Genomic DNA, 27,627 nt, shown 5'->3' on the forward strand with positions numbered 1-27,627 from the left:
CTAAAAAAGAAATAACTCAAAAGCATTAAGAAAAATACAACAACAACAAATACACAGAAATTGAAAAAAAAAAAAAAAAAAAAAACAGAAAAAAGAATGTCAGCTAGTTTAAGGTGCGGATGTTGTAGCCGTTGACTTTGAATGCAATCGTAAAGTGGCAACAAATTGGCAACGACACAAGCAACATACACACAACAGCAACAGCAACAACAACAACAACGACAACAACAACAACAGCAGTTGCAACTAGCGAAGAACATGTTGATACAGTCACAGAAATTTGTTTCTACAATTGTTGGCAACATTGAACTTTAAATGGTAGCAAGAGCCAAGCCAAAGTCACATGTGATTGGCAAAAGCAATTGTTGTTAGAGCTGCGCTGATTCTCTGCCGTGTGTCTGCGATGCTAGAGGCAACATTTTGCGTATCTAGTGACAACATCGCTGCCCCAAAAGCCAACTAAACTATCATCGCACATCATCTCATGTCGCGTCACGTCCCGTCGATGATGCGGCATAAAACCAGAAAAGAAAAGAAAAGGAAAAAATAAATGATTTCGATTTGGTTATTGATTTCGTTTGTTTTAATTAAAGTACAACTTAAAAGTCTGTTGCTACAAGCGGCAAACGGACACCTTGACACCCCACGGCAAGTGCCTCTTCATGACCTTCACTCTTGATAAATGATGGGCGTCTCGAATGCCAGCTCCACAGAGCAGCAACAATTGAAATTTGCTACAATTTTCAAATTCAATTTCAATTTCAGTTTCAGACTCTCAGTCTACAAGCAAGCAACAAGGGCTACAACATTTATGTTGGCATTTAAGTGTTATGCCAATTATTAATAAAAACCAAACCAAATGAATCGAAAATAGAGCTACAAATAATGGACAAATGGACGCGCTTAGCCGAAACGCGCATACACTTGCATGCTTTTTAAAAACTCATTAAGATTTTCAATGTTCACGAATACGTTTTAAATTGGAGCTTAAACGCACTTGGCTAAAACGAAGTCGTCGTTTGGCTCAAGGTTTGTTTGACTATTTCAACAGCTAAATTTTTAAATATTTTTAATAGATATTTTATATTTATATTTAGCTTTAGGGTAAGGGTTTCTTTTTAATGCTATATATTTTTTAATACATATATTTAAATGAAATTATTTTCTTAGTTTTAAAACGGAGTAATAAATTTGATTTGTTGTATATTTTCCATGGCTGTATTATTATTTTCATAAATAATACAATCTTCGAAGCTCTATATGAAGTAAGTATATCTACATAGTAAAAATAAAATATTTATTTATCTCTGTTTAGCTATATATGCGAATTTTTTTTATATATCTATTTGTTTATTTTATAAATAATTATAAATATAAATTCTATATTTTTTATTGACTTAGATAAAATATTTTGAATCGTAGTCGTAAATGTTGATTCTTGTATAGTTTCTCTAGTTTTCTATACATTTTCAGTAGTTCTACATATGAACTACCTATATTTATAATAATAAAATTCTTTTCTTTTTTATAATTTTCTTTTTTACTTAGATGTATATCAAGGAGCTCGACAGTGTGTTAGTAGAATATGTATATGACTTTAAGTAAATTTCATGTTATGCTATAATTGTTTGATTATGATAATTTTCGCTATACCATGAAGTGTTGTAGCTTTGCGTTTCCTGAGGAGTTCTTTAAAATAATTAATCAATTTTTTGAGCCATCGTAGACTCTGGTGTTGGCAAATACACAGTCATATATTATGCATTTAGTGCATATAAAAATCTCTTTCAATTAACCCTGTCTATCTCTACACATCATCTAAACAATGCTACATCGATGCATTAGCATTTCGCAAGTTCGCTCTACATACCTCGTTCCCAGGGATTGGCAATAGTAATATTTATTTTTTATATCTCTTGGCAAATTACATATGCAAATAATTAAAAGACACTTAAGAGTTTGTGTATCTCATCTGTAATTCATTCAGTTTATGGCAAAGTCAAAGTACTTACCAGTCTCTTACCAAAGCGTATAGACAAGTTTCAGTTAAGTTGGCTCTACAAACATAAGACTTCTTTCAGTTGTTTGGCTCATCTACAATGAGATTTTGTTTGCTTGAATCTGTTGCACGCATTATTTCAGTTAATAAACCTTCTCGAAATCTATAAAGAGTATGCGAAATACAAAAAAATGGCAAGGCGGAAGGCAAAAGGTCAACAGCAAGGTTGGCATAATTGTTGTTTTTTTTTTTTTTTTAATCGAAAATTTCGACGCACGCATTTAATGCACAAAGTAGCAAAGTTAAAAACAAATAGCAATTGAACAATTACAAAACGTTAAAAGTCAATTATGGATGCAATTGAAGCGTAAACGTTGCGCATCTGCCATTCGAAGGTTTTCCACGGCTCCAATTTCATTGAAAGTTGTGCAATTTGTCAATCTACCGGAACCTGTGTGCTCCCCACTCCCCACTCTCCGCTCAGCCACAACCCTCCCCCTTGACGCTTCTGCTTTTGTGTTAAATATTGTTAACGCTTTATCGCTTGCAAAGTGCGTAGTCGTTTGTAATTTTAATTGCGGCTCACTCAATGATTAACTATTTCAATAATTCCCATAACAACATTTGCTAATGAAAAATGCAGGAAAGTTGTTTGTTTGATTTTTATTATTTATATTTTACAATCTATAAATTATATGAATTTATTTTTGTTATATTGCACATTGTGGAGACAAACTTGTCGCTTATTAAAGGTCAAAAAGCGACGCTATCTTTAAGGTTTTTAGTTCGGAATGTGTGTTTGCATCAGCCAGGGTTCTGACAATCTTATAATACATGTATTAAAATTAGTTAAGAGTCTAAGGAAATCAACTCAAAAATATATAACAGTCATATTGCACATATTATTCAAGAAACTATAAGTTTAACAGAAATTTTAGAAAATTAAATATAAAAAATATGATATGTTGGAAATGAAATGAAAGGGAAAAAATAAATCATAATAGATGATGTTTGGGATAGAAGGAACATTATTTAAAAACAATTAATAAAAACAATTTCACAACTTAAAATAAAATATAAAAATTTTGGGATTAATCAAACACAATTTTAAAATTTTGACTATACAAAAATAAAATAAAATTATGAAAATTTAAATGTATTTTTGCATATTATATATTTAAAAATTTACTTAAATTTTATTTTTATATTATATTTGATATTAATTGTTCCAGTACTTTTCAGAATAACAGCCAAAAATATTTATAATAACTAAAATTTTTACATCATTTAGATTAAACACTATTTTTTCTTTAGTTTAATAAAATATGTTTAACAAAGTTAATTAAATGAATTTAGAAAAATATTATATATCAAAATTTAATAGAATATTTCCAATTTAAATTCAAATGAATTTTACATGTTTTCTTAATACAATATATTTGTTTATTTATTATTAATTTTATTTTATTTTTTTTTAAAGAACTTATGATTTTAACTTAAACAGTAAATTGCACGTTTACCCAATGTTTTAGCTGTTTGGATTTGTTTTTTCTTGTTTCCTGCCGCTGCGGCTAGATGTGCTCTTGGGCTCAGTGTTTGGCTGTGCCGCTCTCAAAGCTAACGTCCGCATGGAAGCCCGTATCGTCTGCATGATAAATCACGTTCTGGACGCGTCCATCTGGCAATAAAATGTGATATTGACCGCGTGTCACGCCATGCAAATCCCTATTCTGCTTGTGGCCAAAATCGTTGCCGGTATGGAAATCACGTATGCGATAACCGAAGGCATACTTTGAGGCGTACTGATTCAGCTGTAATGAAGAGCAGACGGGGGGCCACCAGGGCGGGAGGGAAGAGTTTTAGTTTAAGTTAGCTTCAGCTCTTACTCTATATATATATATATGTATATGTATGCATGTATGTTTGGCTTATGGCTGGCTGATAGGTTCTATTGGCGCAGTTGACAATTCGTGCGCATGCCGAAAAGAGTATGCAAAATGCAAAAATATATTAGGGCAGCTGTCGTCTACAGTGAGGACTGGCAAACAAATGCAACAGCAACAACGATGTCAGCTACAAATATGTAAAATAGTTTAGTGCATAAAAGCCATCACGAAGTTTTTGTACACTTTAAATATGTGTATATATGAAGTGTAGAGATAATATAGGATAGTCTGACAAATTGTAAAAGCAGAATGTATTAATATTAAAACAAAATATTTATAACACTATATTATAAATAACAATATATCATAAACATTAAAAAACATAATTAAAATATATTGAAGATATACGTATATATTTAAATTTAAAAAAATTACTTATATAAATATACAGTATTTAAAAATCAAATGTCTTGAAATTAAAATAAAATATTTTTAAAATTATTCGGCATTTAAACATTTTTAAAGTAAAATAAAATGATTATAACAATATGCAGTATTTAAAATGAAAAGATATTTAAATTGAAGTAAAATTAAAAAAAAATCAATATTAAAAAAAATATATTCTAATTTAAAAAAATATCAAAATTAAAATAATAAATAAAATAGGTTTATAACATTGCTGTAGGTAATAAGATTCTTGCTCGTCTCTTTACAACTTTTGCAGTATACAGCTTACTTTAAAAACTAGTCCTTACTTAATTATATTTCAGAACTACAGTCTTACTAGTTCTTAAGGAAAACCTCTTTGTTCTCTATATTTATTTGTGTCAAAGAACCCTGCAGCAATTCATAGGGAATACAAGAACAAAAGACTCTGAAGTTTCTAAGATTCGCGGCTGGCGGATGGAGCGAGCTGCTGTTTGTGCGTCTCTGTACTTCCGGAGCAGATGTGAGCTCCAGAGGGGGAGCTCGGAGCTGACTGTCATTCACATGACGCTCAGCTATGCATGTGATTGTAAATTGTATTGAGGCAGGCGCGTGCGTAATGAAATTTGCAACAATATATGGAAAACAGTGAATGCGCCAATATCTTCTAACAGACCATGGCACCCGGTCCCAAGTTCCCAGCAGCAGCACATCCCGTTCCCATTTCCATTCCCATTCCCACTCTCATTCCCATTCCCCTATCTTTCGCAATCAGCCCATCAGCGTGATTTCATTTCGCATAGATTTGTTTTGTAGATGTCATCCAGAATTTTGGTGTTGCCTTTTTATTGTAAGTACTTCTCTGGTAAACATTTCAAGATGAAATAAAATATTTTGCACAAATGTCGGCATGCGTTATCCTGTTTGTGTGCATCAGTGTGCGTGTGTGTGAGATGCTGTATGTGTGTGCGTTTCCGTTTCCTGTAACTTGGAAATCTCGTTGTCGGCTCGACAATTGTCACAACTTTCGCTACATGTTTTGTGGTTTTTATTGCGTGGGCGTTTTTTGGGGCTGGGAGGTGGGCGTAGCAAACTTTTTGATATGTTAATGAGTTGTAAATTAAGTTTAATTAAGTTACATTGTTGTCGCCAGGCATTTTTCTTGTCAACTGCGGCGAGTGCAAGCAAAACTCTGCATGCCCCAAGCAAAGTTTGCCAAAATTTATGTGTTTTGTAGCATTGTGTAGGAAAGAGAGGGAGAGTGAGTGGAGGGAGAGTGAGTGGAGGCAGAGTTTCTCAAGTTGTTCTGGAGTATTTTGTTGTCATTTGTATGCTTCGGTAGGATTAGACAAAGCTTGATTGCAGCTCCAGCAACTGTTCGAGAATGAGCGAAAGCGAAGTTTAGCATCTTAGATACTTCACAGAGCTATAGCTAAAGTATTATAACGCAGCCTTCTACATTGACGTTGCTGCCTTACTTCCTACGCTGCCTAGTGAAATTCCTCAAGCGCTTTTTAAATAACTTGAATAACAATAAATAGTTAACTGCTTAGCAACATTTTTTGCATTTTTCCTTTTCTTCTTTTACAAACTTTATTCTGCGTTTACACAATTAATATTCACTTGTATTTTGCTTCAGTTCTTCGCTCCTCTTTCGCGCTTATTCTTGCTCATCTTTAAACCGCAAGCGCATTTATTATAATTAAGAATTTCCACGCTCTAGCAATTTGCCAACATTTGAGCTTAAATTTTTATCGTGCTTTGCTCTTAATGAAATGTAAAAAAATGTTTCTGTAGCTCGCGCATTGTTGTTGCAGTCAGAAGTTTGCAGGCGGCGAGGCGCAGAGTGCGACGACTCCTTCATTAACAGCAAAATGTTAATAGATTTTTGACATGCAAAACAGTTTCCGAACCGCACTGCAAGGATCTTCCAAAGCAGCTCCACTAGATGATGGACTTATGAATACCGCGTAAAAGGTTGAAATGAGTGTAACTGACAACAAGTGAGATCAATGTTATATAAGGTATGATATATGGTATGCTATAAGATATGATACAAGATATGTTACAGAATAAAAATAGTTCCAAAAATTATTATTAAAAAAATATTATAGATGAATTTTGAAAAAAAAAAAAGAAAAGAAAATAGTCGTTTGAAAAACTTCAATCAATATAAAAAAAAATATTTATAATCTCATACCAAGAGCTCTAGAATTCTCATTACTTTCCAAAAGAAATTAAATTGTTTAGAGATTACTTCATTACATTTTTCATATCTACTCACAATTAATGTAGATATTCAATATCCTAAAGGGTATATATATTGTCATAGACGATAAACCGCATCGTCAGCGAATATGTAAATTTTCTTTGATTTTTTACTGTTCCATTGCCGGCACAGCAGTCTGGTGCTGGGTCCGGGCGGACAAGCAATTTATTACGAGGTGCTGCAGTCGCAGAATTTCATTACAAATTTGATTTGATTAAATGAACATAATTACAATGCAGATGAAACATGATGAGAGCTGGTCAAACGTCAACCAATCCTCGATGAGTATGAGCCCTATCCGTGGCAGGACTTGACTGTCCTATAAGTACTGGTCAATGTTTGCGTTTCATGACGTGAACGCGGACGTAGGGGACTGGCAGGGGGAGGAGACGAGGCTGGGTTCTGGGCACGTCGGTAGGGGCGTTTGGGAGCCAATGACTAAATCACATCACGTGCCATATTGAAAAAAGGGCTTACGTACACATATTTTTTGTGCCAACTGTAAATCAGCATTCGTTTGATGATGTTGATCAGATCCAAAGCCCAGACAACAGCAGCACCAACAACAACAACAACAATAATGGTGGCGATGACGATGCAATTTTTCTGTGACTGTAAATTGACTTGCCATTAGATGCAGACAAACCGGGCAAGCCATATAGATATATGTAGCATACACATAGATATATACATATAGATATATATAGTAATGTCAATGTCAACAGGACAGAGCCAAGCACTTGGTGTGGCTTAAGAAAAATATGACAAACAGTTGGTCTCTCACGGAATTTATTAGAAATTGGCTTTGGCCCCGGCTCGGACATTTCGCAGGCACTTTGCTATAACACATTTTGCATTTAACACGTTCCTCCAAAAGTGCCAGCGAATTGTGAGCCGAGTCGAGTGCAAAATGCAATTTGAGGCCAAAATACGTGAGTTCGTTTAGTTTTGCTCAGTTGAGTGCGGGCGAGCGCACGCACACAGATAGCCAGAGATAGTCACTGAGAGAGACTGAGGGCTCACAGTGGGATATAACTATTTGCTATTCTATGGACTGTGAATAACGGACAAATATTTGCTGTATTCATTTTAAATAAATAGAAACTATTGCAACCATTGCATTTGATTGGTAAGATAAATATATATTTTCTATAGTTAAAAATATATTATTTATATAAAATCAAAAGGGAGTTTTATTCATTAACAGTCTTCACTCCAAGTATATATAAATAAAAAAAAAATATATAAATAGATAAATTAAATTACTGATAAATTTTTATAGGAATTTAATATCTGCTGCAAATGGAAAAGTTTTCGACTAGATGATAACATTTTATACTTCCTGTTAATATTTTAACTTTCAGGCGATTTACTTTAACATCAGCTACATTCGATATCAACTCGAATAAAAAGTCACTAATCAAATTGCTTTTTTAAATAAATGGTTTATATGATTTCATATATTATTATAATCACAAAAAGAATAGTTAAACAAATATTTTGCTATACGTTAGACAACTTAAATCTGAGAATTTCTATTAAAATTGTTAGGAACATTATAATAATTGTAATATTATTTAAGATGTTTTAAAATTTTCATTTATTTATAATTTTATTTTTAATTATTATTATTTTTTTTTTTTTCGGTTAAGAGAAACTCTTTTTCAATCATTTTAAAAAAAGTCTCAACGAAAAAAAAAAAAACAAAATAAATAAATAAATAAAATAAAATAAATAAATACATAAAATATAAATACAAAAAATTAATAAAATAAGACTTTTAAAGCAAAAAGCTATACAAAAAAAAAAAAAAACAACTAATTCTATTTCAATGAAGAGCTATTTTGATGACATTTTCGTATGCCTTTTTTAATATTTATACTGTTATCTATAAGCATACCCTTAAGTCCACACTCAATTTGGTAGACATTTAAGCTCTGCTATTTCAGTTTCCCATTGTTTGGCTCCACAGTTCTTTGGGGTCAGCCTAAAAGTATGCTTTGGCAATTGGAAATTGTGATGGCAAGCAGCTTTTGGCTGCGTGCACAACTTTTGGTAAAGCGATATGCACAACTTGTAGTAGTAGCTCAAGACCGGCCGCCCCGCCCCGCTGCATTCGCCTTCCCCCTCGCTATCGCCCACGCCCTGTCTTCCCAGTTGCCAGGCACAGCTCATAACAAGTTCCATTGCAACTTTTGTAACTAGACGCGTTTATTTATTTTTATTTTTTCGCTCGCACTTTTGCAGTAGAGTGTTTGGAGTGTTTGCTTGACTCCACACTTTATTGCATAGCGAACCAAGCTGAGCAATGCCTTTGACGCACTGCGAGCTATATGGCACTTGGACGCGCTTTGCTTTTTATTTCTTTTGATTCGCATATAATCAGCATTGTTGTTGATTTTCATTATGCACTCTGGATTCGAGCTTCCGTTTCAGTCAGGCCGATAGCCCCACCACCTCCCCTGCCAGCCCTTTGCTTTGCCTTCGTTGATGGGCATTTGTTAGCCACTGCGTGGCTCATTAAAATCGTTTGGCCTTTGTTCTGCCTGCGGCTTTTTGCAGCCTGCCCCACTGCCGTTTGCTTTGTGCGGTGCTGTTTGTGGTTAGCTCATTGCCCCTGGCCAGGAACTTAACTCATCTGAGCTCGTCCCAACTCAACTCAACTCAAATCAACTCGGTTTCATCATTAGACCGCAAAATCAGCATGTGGCTTTATGATTTATTTTGATTATCGGCTAATTGAATTTATTGTGATTCAGACAATATTTTCTTTGCTTGGCAGCTTGTGATTCAAGGGAAAAAATTTCTAATGTTGATTTTGTATATGTAGAAAATTTGCTTGTTCTGAATGTATTATTAATTTATTTTATTTTATTTTATTTTATTTTTTTTTTTTCAATGAATTTTTGTTACTCGAAGAAAGTTCTTAGGCATAAAAAACGATCTGAGAGGGGTTAGTTCTTCAATGATTTTATTTGCGATCGGAGTGAAGCGAGGCTTGTGATCGCTAAGCACATAATGAGCGTACGTGAATTGAGTGTGTGCATATGTATGTGAATGTGAAGATCGTTTTCAATACGAACATCGATCGTAACTCTCCCTAAATGATGTTCGTGAAATGAGCGTCACACGATTAGAAGGCGCTCAGCCAACATTATAAAACGGAGACAACCTAAGCCCGTTGGTCAGAGCGAGAGCGAATGTGAATGCGTTTTCTTCATAAATATAAGACTCTCAACTGGATAATAATAAAGTTTTTTAAGTATGAAGCAAACTTTTATCAATATAGTTTATCTCTTGATTCTACATAAACTGTCATTTATTATTAAATTACATTTATTTATAAATTTACTTAATTATTCTTAATTTTTTATTTTTACTGCTATTATAATTATTTTTTTATATTATTATTATTATTTGTTATTTTTTGTCACCTATTAAATATCTTTCTTTCAAACTTTTATTTTATTTAATTCAATATTTTGACAGTAAAAGATAGAACAAATGAAAAAGAAAAACTAGTTTAAACCCTCAAGTCTCCAAGGATATATAATTTTCTGTTTTGAAGACAGCTTTTGTATCTGGATTAATTTTTTTTATACTTTTAAGACTTAAGTCTATTGTTCCTTTGCTTAAAAGAAACTCTCACTGTCTAATAGGTCTTGTAGTTGTCAATGTCTTTGCTTAGTTTCGTTTCGAAATTGCCCACATTTGATGTCGAATTCCCTGGAGCTCTCACTACACACACACGCAGGCACACAGATAGAGCCTTAATACTAATCCGTGTTGGTAACTAACGTTATATCTATAGCAACCTCAGTGCTTCTTTTATTATTCACACAATTCGTTTAAGCGCTCTAAAACCCCTCGCTCAACCAATGCCCAAAACCTCAAGGGGCAGCAGAGCGGATGCCACTGAGTCTCTCAATGAGAATTATGGGTGTGCTGGTGTGGGGGAGGGTGGGGGTGTGGGTGTGGGTGTGGCGGGGGGTGGGCGGGCAGGTGTGAGGAGGCATCAGTGGCAATTGCAGCAGCGGCAAGCTGCATGCTCATTTAAAATTGAACAAGTGTTGGCTTGGTCACACTCAGCAACACTCACTAACACCTACACACACACACACACACACGCAACTGGGGCGGCCACAGGCGCCACAGAAAGCCGGTCGTTGTGGAGTGGACCAAAAAAGCCAGCCAAATCGCATTTAAATGGAAATAAATGTTGTGTCCAAACAATTTACAAAAACCAATTTTACAATGTAATGCGTTCAGAGTTGGCGCATCAGCCAGTCAGTGAGTGTATCTGTGTGCGTGTGTGTGTGTGTGCCTGCCCAGTACGTGTTCAACAGCAGGCAATGAATGTCCTGGCGTTCGCTCTGATGCGATGCTGGTGCGACTCTGGGGCGTCTTTTGGCAGCCACTGCCACACGGCAGCCATTGACGCAATTGCCGGCGACATCACAGTCCAAAAGTTTTGCACACAATTATGAGGCTAGGCGCTGATTATGGAACCAGTGTTGCATAGTTCTAGCCGAGTCACAAATGTTGCAGTGCCAGTGCTAAAAATTTTAAATGCAAGCAACCAACCAACACACACACACACACACACACACAGTGCACTTCACACACACAGAGAGACAATTTTTATGGCTCGCTTGTTAGCAATTTTCGCCTCAGAGTTATGAGCACTATGAGCGGTGCTCTTTAATGTTAGGGACACAGCGGCAGGCGAGTGTGTGGCAGGGGGCGGGCGAGGGTTCAACGCTAACCAAAATTGAGTTATCAGTTTGTTGGCTCTGCCAGCAAATGTGCTTGGGCTGATTGCGTGACAGCTGCTGCTCCTGCTGCACAAGAAGTGCAGAGAGAGAGAGAGAGAGAGAGAGAGAGAGAGAGAGAGAGAAAGAAAGAAGAGCGTCCAACCAACTGATTTGACAGAGGAGCAGAAAAAATGTCAAACTACGTGATTTTTATGCGAATGTGACTGTCGATACGCAGCCAGAGTGAATGAATGAGCCATAGTGATAGATAGAGAGAGGTAGAGAGAGAGAGAGGGAGGAGCAAGGCTAGGGTACTACTTTTTTATCAGCTACTTCTGCTGCTTTTTTTGCAACCGAAATATTAGCCTGCAGTCAGTCGAGTTAGCTGAGTTTTTAGCTGCGGTTTATTCTGTGAGCGAGTGAAGTGAAGCTAATTTAAAGTCAATGTTAGGTTTGGGTCGAACCGTTTTTTCTGGCTACTTGCTAAGTTAATATCTGAGCTGAGCGGCGAGCCAGGCAAATGATTTGTCAGGGTTTCATTTTGCATGGCACTTGGAGCTAATCCACAAATTGATGAGCAAACGCTGCGAGTAACGGGCGGGTCGAGCAATGCCAACTATATAAACTTGGTAGATATTTTCTTAGGATAAGTGTGTACTCCGAGAGTTTTATGGCCAAGTGTTTAGGAAAGTCACTTGAATGTAGCTAAAAAATGTGCTAAAACGGTTCATATTTATATTCCTTGCAAACATTAAATGTTAGCTTGAACATTTTGTTCAGCTTTTAGCCAACATTTCGGCTGGCACTTTATTAAGCCATTCAATTGTTCGCCTAAATCCACTTTAACACAGCCTATAGAGCACCCACACTGGAGAGCATATTAGAAACATATGCTGGCGAATGTGTACCCAAAAACGGGGACCCCAACTCGAGCCTCGGCTGGCAAGCAGCTCATAAAGTAGCTGCAACCTTTTTCACTCTGTTATGGGGCAAGTCCCCGAGCTGAAACCTTTTGTCGAGTGCTTTTCAATGCCAAATACCAACTAAGCAATGCACATATGTTTCCCCTGGCTGGCTCCATTAAATAAAAGTTATGTACCCAGCGCCGAGTCCCCTTGGCTCCGGCCGCTGCCTGACAATCTTTTCAACACTTGCACAAATATGTCGCCTCACAATAAGAAAACAAGAGGTGAATAATAAAAATAAAATAAAATAGAATAAAAGAAGCAAAAGGGTTGAAGTAAAAATGGAATTAAAATATGTGAGTTGCTTGCCGGAAAATATTGCACCTGCAGCTGCTGCTCACGCTGGACAGGCTCAAGCAGCGGGCAGGCACACACACACACATACACACCAATACCAACACCTACACACAATTTGAGCGGCCATTACCAACCATTTTGACCACAATAAAATGACAAATGCCCGAAAAATCTGGCCATGTTCGCACACGTTGCCAACTGGTTACGGCTACAGCTCCTGCTCCTGCTCCTGCTCTTGCTCCTGCTCCGGCTTTTGTGTGTGGCAGATGCTGTCAAACAAGTCCCGTGACGAGCATTGCAACGGCATGTCCACGGCGGGCGGAAGAGCGCGTGTGCTTCAGCCCAAACTTGAGCCTAACAAGTGTCGTTTGGCTGTCAGAGCCGGACAGATGGACAAGCAGACGGACAGACAGACAGGCGAACAGACAGGACCTGGCAGGCAGGACTTGGCAGCATGCCTTCATGCTCATCAGCCGTAGCCCATTGGGCTGGGGGCAGCGGCAGGGGCTGGGGCGGACCAGTTTCACAAGCAGTCAACGGTGGATGCTAAGCCCGGCATTGACGACAGCCAGGAACAAGGCCCAAAGCCTATTAAAAATCATGCTAAACGGCAGTAAAACAATGTGTGGACTGTCTGGTCAGTTAGAGTGTGGGCTTTGGCCGGCTTGGGCTTGAGTACGGCGGTTTTTGTGGCACATTCAGCACTCGTTTGCCGCCTGCCTGCACACGGGCGCCCCTCAGTGTTTAATGTGCATTAACGGCAAAGTTATGCAAGTCGCTTTGAGCCAATAAATAAAACTTAATCAGCTTTTGCAGTTGCCAATAGAGAAATTGAAAAACGGCAAACTGAAGACTGAAGACTGAAAACTGAAAATCAAATAAAATGACGCGCCAAATGCCAGCAAGTTTTGTTGCTTGTCTCGAAAACAATTTTAAGTCGATTTGCGATGCGAACCGAGCAACTGACAGCTACAACTTCTGCTGCTCGCAGTTGTTGTTGCTGTTGTTGTTGTTATTGCTGCTGCTGCTTGTCGCAGTTGCAGTAGCACTTTTGCCTGTTTATGGCATGTTGGCAACAGCCCCGGCAACTTCTTAGCTGCTTTCTTCGCCATCATCTGTCCCCCAACTTTGCGCTCTGCTGCACTTCTCAGAATGTCAATGGCATACCTTTCAGCTGCCCTGACAGCGCAATAAATATGTCGAAGAGACGGAAAAGCGATACATATTATATATATACTTATTGATAGATAGATAGCAAGTTCATCAAGAAAATTTAAGTACAACGATTCAGTTCAAGGTGCATAATAAAATGATATAATTATGGTATATAATAATAATACATGGTATAATATTATTAATCGTTCCCGAAGAGAAGTCTGGCTGATCCTCATTAAAGTGCTTAATTTTATAGATTTCCTAAATGCTTAGACAATGATTTCATTTACTTTTGCAAGTAATTTGAGGCTGAAATTTAATATTAAAAATTTTAAAAATCTTATATCTAATAATTATAAATTCATTTTATTATTTTTATTTTCCTATTTTCAATTTTTAGTTTCAGACAATCTAACACTACAGTTAAATATTAAAAATGTATATTAATTTTCATTCGAATTAATTTATTTTCCTATTTTTATCATTTTAATTTAAAAAAATCTGATTTTTTTTTTAGAGAATTTGGAATTGTTCCGGCAATGTTTATTTCCCCATTTTTCAAGTAATTTGCTTAAAATGTACTTCATTCTTAATACGTATATTAATTATTATTTCTTTAGTTTCAAGCAACTTTTGACTAGAATTAAATATTACGAATTTCTATACATTTTCTTCTAAACCAAAAAATTTCTAGCGAACTATGTATATTATTAAATTTAATTCAATATTTTGAACGTTTTCAATTTGTCTGCCATTTTATATAAAGCTGAAATGTTAAAAGAAAAGAATGGTTTTTTTTTCCATTTTTCAACTAATTTAAAGCTGAAACATAATTTCTTTCCTAATGAATATATAAGATATTCTTAATATTTTTCAACTCAATAAAATCTCTAATTTTATTTTCCAAATATTTTACTTCATCAATTTTAAGCACTTAAAAAAAAAAAAACAAATAATTCTCCACTTAATTTAAGAAGAATTAAAAATTATCTTATTTACGAAGAAAAACCTAGTTGGAACTCAGATTTGAAATGTTGAGATCATGTTATCCATGAACAACATGAATTCGTCAGAGTCGCTCTGATTTGGGGGCTACAGTTATTTGCTTTTCAGATGTGTTTTTGTTACTGGCCTGCACAGAACAGACTTCGACTTAATAATAAAAACAGAAAAAACCCAAAAAAAATCCAAAATTTATTTTGTGAAATAAAAAAAATTTTTTTTTTGCTACACCTGTTTGTGCCGCAATAATAGTTGAATATTTTAAAATTCCATTCGAAATTTTTCGTTTCATAAATTATTCTCAAGATGAAGCAGATGAATCGTAAGTTCATACGAAACGTTCTCACCTTGCAGCGGGCCACTCGCCTGATGAATCTCCGCTTTGCATGTGACAGTGCCGGAGGCGGTGGCGGTAAGGGCCTGGTGGTTGGCATCTACATGAAGGAGGGCGACAAGGATCCAAAGTTTACGCCGTCCGGCGAGAAGTTCAATGACCGCACCAACGGCAAGCTGAGGCAGCTCGTCTGCGAGACGAAGGTGGATGGTCGACTGGGGCGTGGCCGTGTGTTCAACAATATTGATAACGACTTTACCTCTGTGGCCGTGGTGGGCGTGGGTCTGGAAGGCGTCGGCTTCAATGAGCTGGAGATGCTGGACGAGGGCATGGAGAATGTGCGCGTGGCCGCCGGCGTCGGTGCACGATCCCTGCAGCATCAGGACTGCAACCTTATCTCAGTGGATGGTATGGACTATGCAGAGCAGGCGGCAGAGGGCGCCACTCTCGGCGTTTATCGATTTTCCGACAACTTGAACAAGAAGAATCGAATGGTCGTGCCGCGCCTGGACCTGTACGACTCGAGCGACATGGACGGCTGGACGCGTGGCGTATTCAAGGCCGAGTCCCAGAACCTGGCCCGACGCCTCTCCGATGCGCCGGCCAATTGCATGACGCCCACCATGTTCGCCCAGGCCACCGTGGATGCGCTCTGTCCGTGCGGCATCACCGTCGAGGTGCGCACCATGGACTGGATCGAAATGCAGCGCATGCATGCCTTCCTCATGATTGCCAAGGGCAGCTGCGAGCCCCCCGTGCTACTGGAGATCAGCTACTGTGGCACCTCGCCCGAGGATAAGCCGATCCTGTTTGTCGGCAAAGGCATCACATTCAACTCCGGTGGCATCAATCTGCGACCCTGTACGTATATGGATGAATACCGGGGCAGCATGTCTGCGGCCGCTGCGATCATTGGCATGATGCGTTGCGTTGCTGCACTCTCGCTGCCAATAAACGTCACCTGCGTCATACCCCTGTGCGAGAACATGCCATCGGGCATGTCGGTGAAGCCCGGCGATGTGGTCACCATGCTGAATGCTCGATCGATGGCCATCCGTGATGTGGACAAGGCCGGCGTCGTTGTGATGGCCGATCCCCTCATCTACGGCCAGGTCTCCTACAAGCCGCGCCTCGTCGTCGACGTCGCCACACTTGGCATGGGCGTGAAGAACGCCTACGGCGGCGGTGCGTCCGGCATCTTCTCCAACTCGCACTACGTGTGGAAGCAGTTCCAGCGCGCCGGATCCCTGACGGGCGATCGCCTGTGGCGCATGCCCCTCTGGCAATACTACAAGAAGCAGGTGACCGACGAAACTGGCTACGATCTGAGCAACGATGGCCGTGGTCTGGCCAGCTCCTGCCTGGCAGCCGCCATTCTTCATGAGCTGGTGCCCTGTGCCGATTGGGCCCACATCGACACCCGCGGCACTGGCCTGCTGACCATGTACGGCATCATACCATATCTGACGGCGCGCTACATGACCGGACGCCCCACGAGAACCCTAGTGCAGTTCGTTTACCAGATGGCATGTCCCGAAGTCAAGTAGAATGTGGATCATTGTGTTCGTGGTGGTTATGTTCATTTGTTTTGAAGTTGAGAAGTGAAGATTAATAGCGTTAATTCTGTATAAAAAAGCTCTCATGGCCTTGAAAGAAAGACGAAATTTTGTGTGTAATTCTGGCGTCACGGTTCCCTGCAGCGCGGCATATTTCGCATCGACTATTTTCTACTCAAGATACTTTGTACGAATCGATTGTGGTTGTCGAATATGCATCTCAAAGATACTACATCAAGTTATATAGAAAAAACACACATTGTAAAGAAAGGAAAAAAATTGATTTGAGATTAAATGCAGTCAGCGTCGTGCCGCAAACACGGCGCGAAACTTGCTACTTCGAAAAGAAGAGAAAAAGATAAAGGTATTTTCATTCAGTCCAGATGAGACAAATAAAAAAGAAACAAGAACATTGCGGGCGGGTGCTACCGACGGCAAAATACTCATTCAGAGTAAATGCTAGAGAATTTGCTATATCTTATTTAGTTTTAGTGTTCAGATTGAGTATATAATTTATAGCATATAATATGAGGGTGTATATAAGCTATATACTATATTCCGTCTTCAGATACGTGGGCATGGACATATAATCAAAGATCTGTACAAAATCATAACGTTTCAGTACTTTGCCTTTAAGACTTCAGCAGATACAATTTATATCCGATATATCTTGTTGATCTTGCTTGGTCAAAGCGAGTAGATATTCCAAGTTTAACTCTAGCTATTCAACTAAAATGATTTTTGTAAAATACATATTTCAATTTGGGGACTATGGGGATATTTTGTACGACTTATAATTCTAGGATATATAACAGTAAGTATTCCGAATTTCACGTTACTAACTGCAACACCTTGTATTACATTGCATAAAACCAATCTACTCATTTCACTTTCGCGAATGAGCATAAAAAAAAAATGAGCAGATAAAAATAAGAAATGTCTATAAAGAAAGTAGAAGCCAAGCGCAAGTTCCGCTGCTAGCCGAGGCGTGGCTTTGGCTTAAAAATTTGCTAAAAACGTTCGCAAGGAAATCCAAAAGGAGTACGCACTTAGTCCGCACCGCCCCCTCACTACTCCCAGTATGTCTCTCTGTATCAATTGGGTTCGGTTTGTCGGCGGGGACAGACAATGGCACAATCTGCAGACTGCAGTCTGCTTGCAGACGCATCGTAATGAAAGACGAAGCCGTTTGCATTGCTTTTGTGGCCGCAGCCAGGTGGCAGACGACGAGGATGGCTGGAGTTTTCGTTTGTGTTTGGGCTAACGACATTGAAAATGCTTGTCGAACTTGAAAATTATTCGATTAAGTGCATTACCGGCGAGACATGGATCGGCAATCAAACTGAATTGCGCACAGTGCCCAGACCCATACGCACAGCACCTCCCCCGTCCCCCAGGCACCAGCTCCTAGCTTTGTGCTCTGGGAGGAGGAGAAGGAGGGAGTGAAGCTATGCTGCAGGCGCTTCATTGTTGTGACTGCGACATTGTCGTGTCTGGGGAGTTGTTGTTGTTGTTGTTGTTGCTGCAGCCAGTTGTTGCTCGGGCAGTTCGCCTTATTTATGTTGATTGTGTTTTTGCCTATGCCAATCAATGGAGCACACTTTCGGGCGCGTTAAGCCTTTGTGGCGCGCCCCAAGGTATGCTTTAATTTAATGCATTGTCATTGGCAGAAAGGCCGCCAAGTTGAGAAGTTGAGCGAGCAAGCAATAACGGGGGAATTTTCGAAATCGATTTCCATTCGATTCCATTTTCATGTTAATTTTTATGCCTTCTGCATTCCATTAAAATGCACAGAGAGCGAGCGAATGAGAGAGAGAGAGAGAGAGAGAGCTTTCAAAATATACTTTGCTAGTGCCTGTGACAGGCTTAAGAGATTACAAGAGTCCTCATAGAGCTTATATATTTATTTAAGTGATATGAGCAACACGCATAACGAATAGAAGCTATGTAACGTAGATTTACGTTTACCCAGGAGTCTTTCTAACATATTGAAAATGGGGAAAATCAGGGTACAGTGATAAATATAATAAAATGTGTGTTACAGGCAGAAAATGGCGACGTTGAGAGATTCCTATAATTTACCAGGCGCAGATCAAGTTTGTTTAAAAATATCATAATATAAATACTAATACTAATGTTACTCTTATAATATTCTATACAATTATAATCTAATAATATATAAATATACTAATATTTATTTATACTTAATATTCATAATTTTATTTTTTCCATTAATCCCATTAAATGTTAGAGATTTCAAAATTTTTTTCTAAATTGTCTCGTATATCATAGTAATAAAAATATCTGATAGCAGCTTAGCATTCAGATTAATTTGTGGTATTTTATACATTTTGAATGATGTCATAATTTACTAAGAAAAAATTTAGCGGTAAGCGGGTTGAACATTTTTCATATTTTTAAAAATTGAAGTTCATTAACAATTATAGCCTATATGTTAATGAGTTTGCAAGTTTTTTTTAAATTGGTAAATATGTAAAACGTTATGTAGATGCTATTTTGTAAATTTCATTAAAATCTATTAATTAATACAGAAGTTATTAAAAAAAAAGCCTTTGAGCACTTGTCAATAGGTTAGGTTCTTTCCTATAAGTATGCACACAGACATAAATAAATTCAAATATGTACATTCTACCATATTCATAGAAAGACAATAAGAGTGAGTATTGGAATAATTCGCTAGATGGCGCTTTGGCAGTGAAGTATGTAGTTACAGATTTTCTACTGAGTGCTTGAGTAGTTAATCTCTCGGAAGTCCCTTGGACGTTATCATATTTTTCGATAATTTGCTTTTAAATTTCATTTAATTTTCAAAAAGTTTATGCTATATACAATATATATTTATATATATATTTAAAGCCCTCATTGAACGGAGTATAGGGCATTTGCTTGTCAATCAGCTAGGAGTTCTTCAGCTCTGCCTTTAAAAGCGTAGTATACCCATTACTTACTCTAGCACTCACCTCTTTGTCGTCTTGGTGGTGCACGTAGTGCACTCCGTTGGCCATCTGCTCGGCCTCTGGCTGAGCTGGCAGAGATGTGGCCAGGCCGGCCTGCGGGTGGTGCACAATGTGTGCGATTGTGGTCACGGGCTGCTCGTCGCGGATGCCTTCGTAGCCGTGCGAGAGGCCGTGGCCGTGGCCGGGGTGGAAGTCAATGAAGGAGCTGGCCGTGTGCACTTTGCTGGCAGCGGTGCTCGATACGAGGGGCAGCTGCTTGACATCATTGTTGCCCGGCTCCACAATGGGCACATACTGCTTGGTCTTGGCCATGCCAATCAGGCGACCTGGCTGAACGCCCAGCGAGCCGTGCTCTGCTACGGGCAGAGCAGGAGCTGGCACCGCTTGCTGCTGCTGTTGAGCCTGTCCGGGATGGAAGAGTATGGGCGCAGTGCTGTCCTGGGGGCGGGGATCCGGTGCAAGCAGCTGCTTGGGCTGACGCTGCAGCTTGGCCTGCATCTCCTTGGCCAGCAGGTAGGTGAGGCCGTGGATTTGATCGTCGGGCGACTTGCCAATCAGCGTCGACAGCTCCCGAAACTCGGCCGATTGCTTGTAGTGCTCCTTAACGCTATCTGCGGGCACCAGGTACTCGATCTTGATGAGCGGCGACGTGGCGTGGCTTGGCTCAGCCTGAACCTCATAGTTGTACTGCTCAATGGGTCGGCCATAGATGGGGCTGGACTCCACCTGCAGCGGGTCTGGCTTCGACGGTCGGAACTGTGGCTCCGCCACACTGGTGGTCACGTGTTGCAGCTGCGCCTCGGCAGCCGGCTGAGGCACCTCCGCGCTGTACGTGTGATGCACCTGCTCCACCGGCGCCTGCTCCTGCACCACAATGGGCTGTGCTATCGAGGGCGCGGCATAGCTGGGCTTATAGACGTATCGCAGCTGCTCCACAACGGGCACGGGCTGTATGTGCACCTGCACCTGAGGCACCTGAGATACCTGTGGCTCCGCCTGCTTGGCGGCCACATACTTTATGTAGGCTGCGGGCTTGGGCACATAGGAGACGGTCTTGGCCTTGTAGTGCTCGTAGTCGATCTTCTGGGGCGTCAGGTACTTGATGTACGCCTTGCCCCCATTGCCGTCCTTAATCAGGTGCGAGATGACCTTCTGCACCTCGTGCGGCAGGGCGCTCAGGGACTTCTTCGCCTTGAGGTGGCTGACAGGCGCCTCCTTGTAGATGTACATGCGCTTCGACTCGGCTGCCGCCTCCCCCGACATCACCAGGTTATCGTCCACTCGCGTCTGCTGCGTGCTGGGCATCTGCACTTGGCTTTGATTCGCCGGCATCGCTTGGGTCTCCATGGTCAGCAAGCCGGACAGCTGTTTCCCGCTGCGCTGCAGTGCGGCTGGCAGCGATGTCTTTGCATCTGACAGCTCGAACTTGAGCACCTGCAGCGGTGCTGAGCGCTTGGAGCGCTTTGGCTTGCGCACCTGCTTGCGCTGGGTTTTCGCAGCCGGCTTCTCTGCTGGCTTCTCTGCTGCTGCGGCAGCTGGCTGCCGTTGCACATCCAAAGCTCTACCGCGGCTAATCAGCTGGGCAGTGATTGTGTCCGGCTCCCGTGCATCCGAGGCCTCGAAGGGTATCATTTGCACCTTAAAGTTGGCCGGCTGCCGATGTCCTGCCGATCGCCTCGAGCGACGAGGCTTACGTGATTTCTTGTGGTTAGCTGCGTTGCTAGCGGGCGGCTTTGTGGTGCTGCTGGGTGGGGTTGGTGGCTTGGTTGGTGCCTTGAGCGAGCGATCCCGATGCTGGCGCACAAGCTCTTTCACCTCCTGGCTGGGCTCCACTGCGTCGCTCAGCTCAAAGCGCAGCATGCGCGGCGCCGTCGGCAGCTGACGCTCCTCGCGCTTGGGGCGGGAGTGCGCCAACAGGGCGGGGCTCGCTGGCTGCTCGTTGTACTGATTGAAGGCGGCCAGGTAGCTGTCGTCCATTGGGTTGTCTATGTGACGCATGCTGCGCAAGTTGCGCTGATCAAAGTAACGCTGCATGTCCTGGCGAAAGGATAAAAGCAAATCGATTACTAAATAGTCACTAAGAAGAATCAAATATTAGAAAATAAATGAATAAAATGCCTAGTAATTGATAATCTTAAAAAAATAATATTGAGACAAAAACATGAAATTTTTAATGTTATTAATTCTAATTAGAGATTAAATAAAATGAATATGTTGATATTAATGATATTGATATTGATAATGTATTAAAAGAAAAATACTCCTATTAAATTTATGTACATTAATTTTTTGGAGCAAACAAATCAATATGCAAGTTTAAATATCTGGAATTTATGTTAAAAAAAAATTATATATATCTTAAAATATAATATAGTAGAATACAGTATAATATAAAATAACATATAATGTAATATGATAACAATATAACAATATATCTTAACAATAACAATTAACAATATATCTTGAATATTTTAATGATTTTTAAATTGCTTTAAATTCTAGTCTGTAATATTTATTTACTTATTAAAGATTAGAATTTATATGAAATTATAGTTTGCCTAAAAATTAAGCACTAGCAACTAGACCTTTGATTTATATAATATAAAAGTGCTGGTATATTAAATATAGATCAATTTACAGATGAAATTCATAGAGCACTGTGAAATATCAATTAACAAAGTTAATCAAACGTTCCAAAAGCATTCAAGAGCAACTCATCAGCAGTATATAATAAATATCTAAGCAACATTCAATATATTTATAAGCAATATATATTTAAAATTACATAAATTCGCAAAATTACTTTATAATTAGCTAATACTTAATTAAATTTGTGTTAAATCGTAGCTCAGTCTTACCTCATAGCTGGCAAATGTGTCGAGGGAGGGAAAACGCTGCCAGTTTTCTGTGGGTGCAGCCGAAGATAAACTCAGGGCGAGCAGCAGCATCTGAAATAGGGAGTGAGAGAGAGGGAGATAGAGGGGGAGTTATTGTTAACATGGCTAACAAATTGATTAGCTGGGAAATGTTGTTGGCATTCAACTTGAGAGATCAAATAACTGAGCTGTGCCTTTGCACTGGCCGTTTATGCATGTTATATATTTATATTTGAGCTGAGCCCATAAATATTAAATCAAATAAGCTGTTCAGCTGCACTGTCCGGCAGTCTGGCTGTTCGTCTGTCTGTGTGGCACTTTCACTTTCGACCATGCCACAATGCCTGCCACATTTGGACGGAAGCTGCTGCAACAACAGCCACTCGACACTTGATTCTCGGCTGCACCAAACTCGTTGCGCACGCGCTGTCCGAGTTGAACGTTTAGCGGTTCATTTGCTCCGCGGGGTGCCCAGGCGCCCAGTCGTCCGATTGCCCCCTCTGCCCGCCCAGTCGACCGATCTGTCGCGCCAACCTGTCTGGCTATTGGCATGCCCATTCATGTGTCTGGTTCCACTTTCACATCCAGCAGCTTTGAACTTGTGTCGCGGCTCAGCTTGGCTCAGCTTGGCTTGACTTGGCTTTTATGGTCATTAAACTTATTCGAGTGCGGATTGTGGATTGTGGATTTTGAGCATGGTCAGCATTGAATTGCATTGCCTAACTCTTGCTTTATGCAAGGCCAATTATGCTATCGCCTCTCTGTCTCTCCGCTTATGCAATGTCGGCCAAGCAGCCACTGGGACTTATTAAGTGATATTTAGTGGGAGCACTTGGACGATGATGTAGTAATATATAGAAATGGATATGTGATTTCAGGAGGAGCTTTTTATAACAATATTCTATAATGATATACTACAACTGGCATTATTTGTAGCTCAATCATAATTAAGTAAAGTTTTTTTTTTATTCTAATAGTTTTAGTAATTATTTCTTCCGTCTAATTCAGTCGATTCGGCTTCATATTAAATATATCAGTACTCCATATATTACTTGACTGAAACGTAAGGCATTTTATATAAAGACTCATTTCAAATGTCAGAAAATTTTCTGATAAGATCATAATATATAGAAAAGTCTCAGATATAGCTAGACTATTGATGTTCGAAAAGAATTTAGCTTACTATAAACATTATATATATGTTTATAGTAAGATAATATTGTAAACTAATTAAATTTTTAGATAGTTTTATATCAACAATATTTAATTGAAGGATTTTTAGATGAAATACGCCTGTCTGATTCAGTTTGTCACGCCCGCAATATCATTAAAAATTGCACTGCACATCAGTTGATTAAAACGTAAAGCATTTTATTCGCTGACTCACTCAGAATGCGACTTTATGAGTATTTTGCGGCGCAGCTTAGCCTTGCCGCATAGTCAATGGCCATTTAACTAAGCTCCGCGATCCAAATCCAAATGAACTGTCAACAGTCGTTAAAAATGCAACCGCGTAAACATTTAACGGCCGTTAAAGCTGCGCCTGAGTGAATTTTTATGAACTTGCCAAGCACAGCGCCTCCACAGCAGGAGTAGCTGGAGTAGCAGGAGTAGGTGGAGCAGCAGCAGCAGTGAACCCTTCCATTGCCCCGCTCAGCTCTGGCTCATGAATAAGCCTCTAATGCGCCTACCTGGGGCAGCCAACTTGTCCTGGGCTCCACTTGCTGCCGAGCAGTGCACTCGTTATCCTTCCAGCTGCTGTCAGCGGGCCAGCCCTTTGGCCACTCCCCCCTTTGGACATAAAATTTTATGTGCTTTCTATTTAACACTTTGGCGCTAGCTATAACTGGGCTAGGGGGCGCCAGCAGGAGCGGTGGGCGTGAAATGGATATTCGCTTCGCGTTTGGAGCACGCGCGAATAACTTGAAAATTCAATGGAAAACTACAATAAAAACAAAAATACTGTTGCCATTCTCTCTTTTTTGTGTGTGTTCTGTTGTTGTTGTTGTTGTTTTGGCCAAGTAATTGTTGTTTCACTCTGCAGCTTTTATGACTGTGAAAACTAGTTAAACATTTTTATGACCCCCAGGAGCGACAACAAAGGATTGTCAACATCTCTGCTCAGCTATGAAAAAACTTAATTTTTTTCAAATGTTTCCATCTTGTTTCAATAACAAGAAATCTTAGATTTATTAGCTGATTTTTAAGAATTTTTGTAAATTAAATCAAAGACAATCTGATTGTTTACTATTTAAATTTACTAAATTTAGTAGAGACTAAATTTTGTTCTGTTCAAAGTTTTAGATTTCCTCAGGAATCTTGAGCCTGACTTGAATTTGAATGCAGTTCACTCTTGTTTTAGTTTTTGTTGTTTGCCTATTGCAATTTCTTTACTTTTTTTTTGCTGAAAAATAAAACAACACGAAACGCGTGCAGGCGTTTTCATTAACTTGTTGTTGCAATTGTTTTTGTTGGCTTAATTTCACTTGCAAATTGTTTGCTGTTTTTACTGCTGCTGCTGCGGCCAACAAGGCGGAAAAACGTTGCAAGACAGTTAAAGAAATTGGGCCAGGCAAAAGGCAAAACTTGGCTAATTGTGGCTGGCTGCCCGAGTGGGGAGAAGGGCAGGGGCGGGGCCCTGCTGCAGTAGCTAGTCCAGAGCTCGCCGGGCACTCTGAACCAGTTTTTCACTGTGCTCTTTTTCCGCTTCCATAGCATGTTTGCATAGGAGCTCGTAGCGAAAAACCAAAGTCAAGTTCAATGCACATAAAAGGCCGTTGGAGATGGTGGAGCTGGGACTGGGGCTGGGGCTGCGGGGGCAATTGTATTTGTCTCAGTCCTGCCTAGTGCTGAAAGTCAGGCCACAAGGAAATGCGCTGCGAGAAAATGCACAAAAGAAATGTGAAAATTGCCGCAAAGTTTCCATCCATTTAAATTGCAAATTTCCAGTTTCGATTGCAATTGGCAAAATGTATTTTTTTTTTGCGCTTGTTTTTGCCGGGGAAGTGGGTGTGCTATTCGGATTCGGACCGTCTGTGGTTAGATAACTGTAAACATTTTTATGAACGGCGGCCGAGGTCGTAAAAGCAAAAGAGTCGACTCGACTCGTATGAATGGAACGAAATGGAAAGCATTTCGACTATTTGTTTTATGATTTTACAGCCCGTAATTAAATGGCTGTGGCCCATGCAGGGGCTAAGCTAGCAGAGCAAAAACCTGCAGAAATATGGCCAATTGTTTTTCCGGCTAATTGCAGTTCAAGTGGCTCAACGAAAAATCGGAAAAAAGACATTCAAGTATATTTGTATACGCATATATAAATTATACAGAGTGGCCAGACGTATGGAACATCAGCTTCCGCTGCTTCAATCAGCAGTCGTGGAAAACTGTAGCGCTGAGGCGGAAAAGCGCATCATCTGCAGTTTTTCATCTTCTGCATTTTCCGCCCACACCTGACAATGGGCCATTGAGGCGTTTAATGGAAAAAAAAAAATCATTGGACAGTTGATTTTTCGGACGCCATGTCCTTTTCATGCCTCGACTGCCACGCCCCCGACTCTGCCCCCACTCGCTCATCTGGCATCTGGCATTCATGCATGCACGTACATTACAATATCTCCGGCTGACCCCCTCGCACTTACCAGGCAGACGAGAGCCATTCTCCTTGCGGGCGTCTGACTGTCGTCGGAAGTGTGACAAATGAGGCGTCAGGCTGGCAGCTTGTGGCAACTTAATTTGCAACGTTGCTCAGCCTCGTGTTAAGCCGCTTCCCACTGACTCACGGTTAATGTAAATTTTAATAAGCCCTTAAAGCAGGTGTCGGCCACTCAGCCACTCCGCTCGAGCAAATAGACAATTTATATTCGATTTGTATGCAAAGTGTTTTTATTTAAAAATATATATTTCACTTTACACTTGTAGCACTTTACTATAATTGTAATTTGATTCGATTCGTTAAGTAAATATTGCATTTATGTTGTATTCTTGTCTTTGCTGCACAATCTTTGTCCTTGGGTTTTCCGTCTGGCGTCACTTCACCAAATTTATTACGAAATTTTTGCAAAATAATTCCTGTACATTCGCTTTGGCCGGCATTCGGGGTAAAAAACACAAAAGTTTGTCTATTTAATTTAACTTTAGCTTGGCGCTTTGTTTAAACTTGGTCCGTACCAAGTCGACTCTGGCGTCGTTCGTTTCGCATTTATTTAATGCGACTTTTAATTTGAGTTGAGTTTTCTTTTGTTTACTTGAGACGCTAGAGGAAAACCGCACGCTTGCGCGCTGCTGCAGCAACTGTGCCTCGAATTTTCGCGCCACTTCAGTTTTGTGTGTGTTGGCTGGCTTGCAATTTTCACAAAGATCCCCCAGCCAGTTTTTCAGTTTTTCCAAAAGCCGTCGTCGTCGCTGTTGCAGTTGTCGTTGCAGCAGTTGTTGTTGTTGCTGTTGCAGTTGCTGTAGCTGGTGTGTGGCTCTTGCATTTTTCATTAATTTTTCTTTCCATTTCTTTCTTTTTTTTTAGGAGTTTAAGAAGAGGGCATAATTAAATAGTGATGAGATTTGGCATTCAAACTAGCATTTCCGAATTTATAATACCAAAATTATCATTTTAATGCATATGTATAGAGCTTTCCGCATGAAAATATATGCAATGAAAAGCTGGCTAATCAAACATGAAATTTATGATTAATTCAAATTGCTAATCCTTATATGATATCAGTTTTAATGAAGGAGAGAAACAGTATTGTATAGAGATAATTTATTTATTATTTTTGGCATAATCTGGAGATAACTAAAAATTAATATGATGTGAATTAAATATATGAATATATGACTACACATAGATTTTAACTTAAAGATTAAATGCCTTTATAAATACATAAATAATATCAAGTGACCTTTCTTTCTAATTTTTGTATGTGATTAAATCTTAAATGCTCGTAAGTAGAAAAAATGATTAATATTCTGCACTTTACATAGATTTCCAGTTCACATAGATCAGTTATCATAGTTCAGAACTATTTTTAAAATATCTAAATACAACTTTTAAAGACAATTTTTTAAATACTATAAAGTTAAGAAAAATATTATTAAACATTAAGAAATAATTTCAGCTTTTGGCTTAAGTTTTCA

The 27,627-nt window shown here is 39.5% G+C and overlaps 2 protein-coding genes across 2 annotated transcripts; one reads left to right on the forward strand and one right to left on the reverse strand.

Moving 5' to 3' along the window:
• Positions 1–3,424: 3,424 nt before the first annotated feature.
• LOC6580479 lies at positions 3,425–26,156 on the reverse strand. The gene is made up of 4 exons (XM_002006281.3): positions 26,139–26,156; positions 22,480–22,569; positions 19,625–21,658; positions 3,425–3,810 (listed from the first exon to the last, which is right to left on the reverse strand). The coding sequence occupies exons 1-4, from the start codon at positions 26,154–26,156 to the stop codon at positions 3,589–3,591; spliced, it is 2,364 nt and encodes a 787-aa protein (XP_002006317.2). The 3' UTR covers positions 3,425–3,588.
• Positions 14,850–17,000, forward strand: LOC6580480 (cytosol aminopeptidase). The gene has a single exon (XM_002006282.4). The coding sequence runs from the start codon at positions 15,060–15,062 to the stop codon at positions 16,632–16,634; it is 1,575 nt and encodes a 524-aa protein (XP_002006318.1). The 5' UTR covers positions 14,850–15,059; the 3' UTR covers positions 16,635–17,000.
• Positions 26,157–27,627: the final 1,471 nt, after the last annotated feature.

Source organism: Drosophila mojavensis, unplaced genomic scaffold (assembly GCF_018153725.1).
Source record: "Drosophila mojavensis isolate 15081-1352.22 unplaced genomic scaffold, ASM1815372v1 contig_81, whole genome shotgun sequence".
NCBI classification, from domain to species: domain Eukaryota; kingdom Metazoa; phylum Arthropoda; class Insecta; order Diptera; family Drosophilidae; genus Drosophila; species Drosophila mojavensis.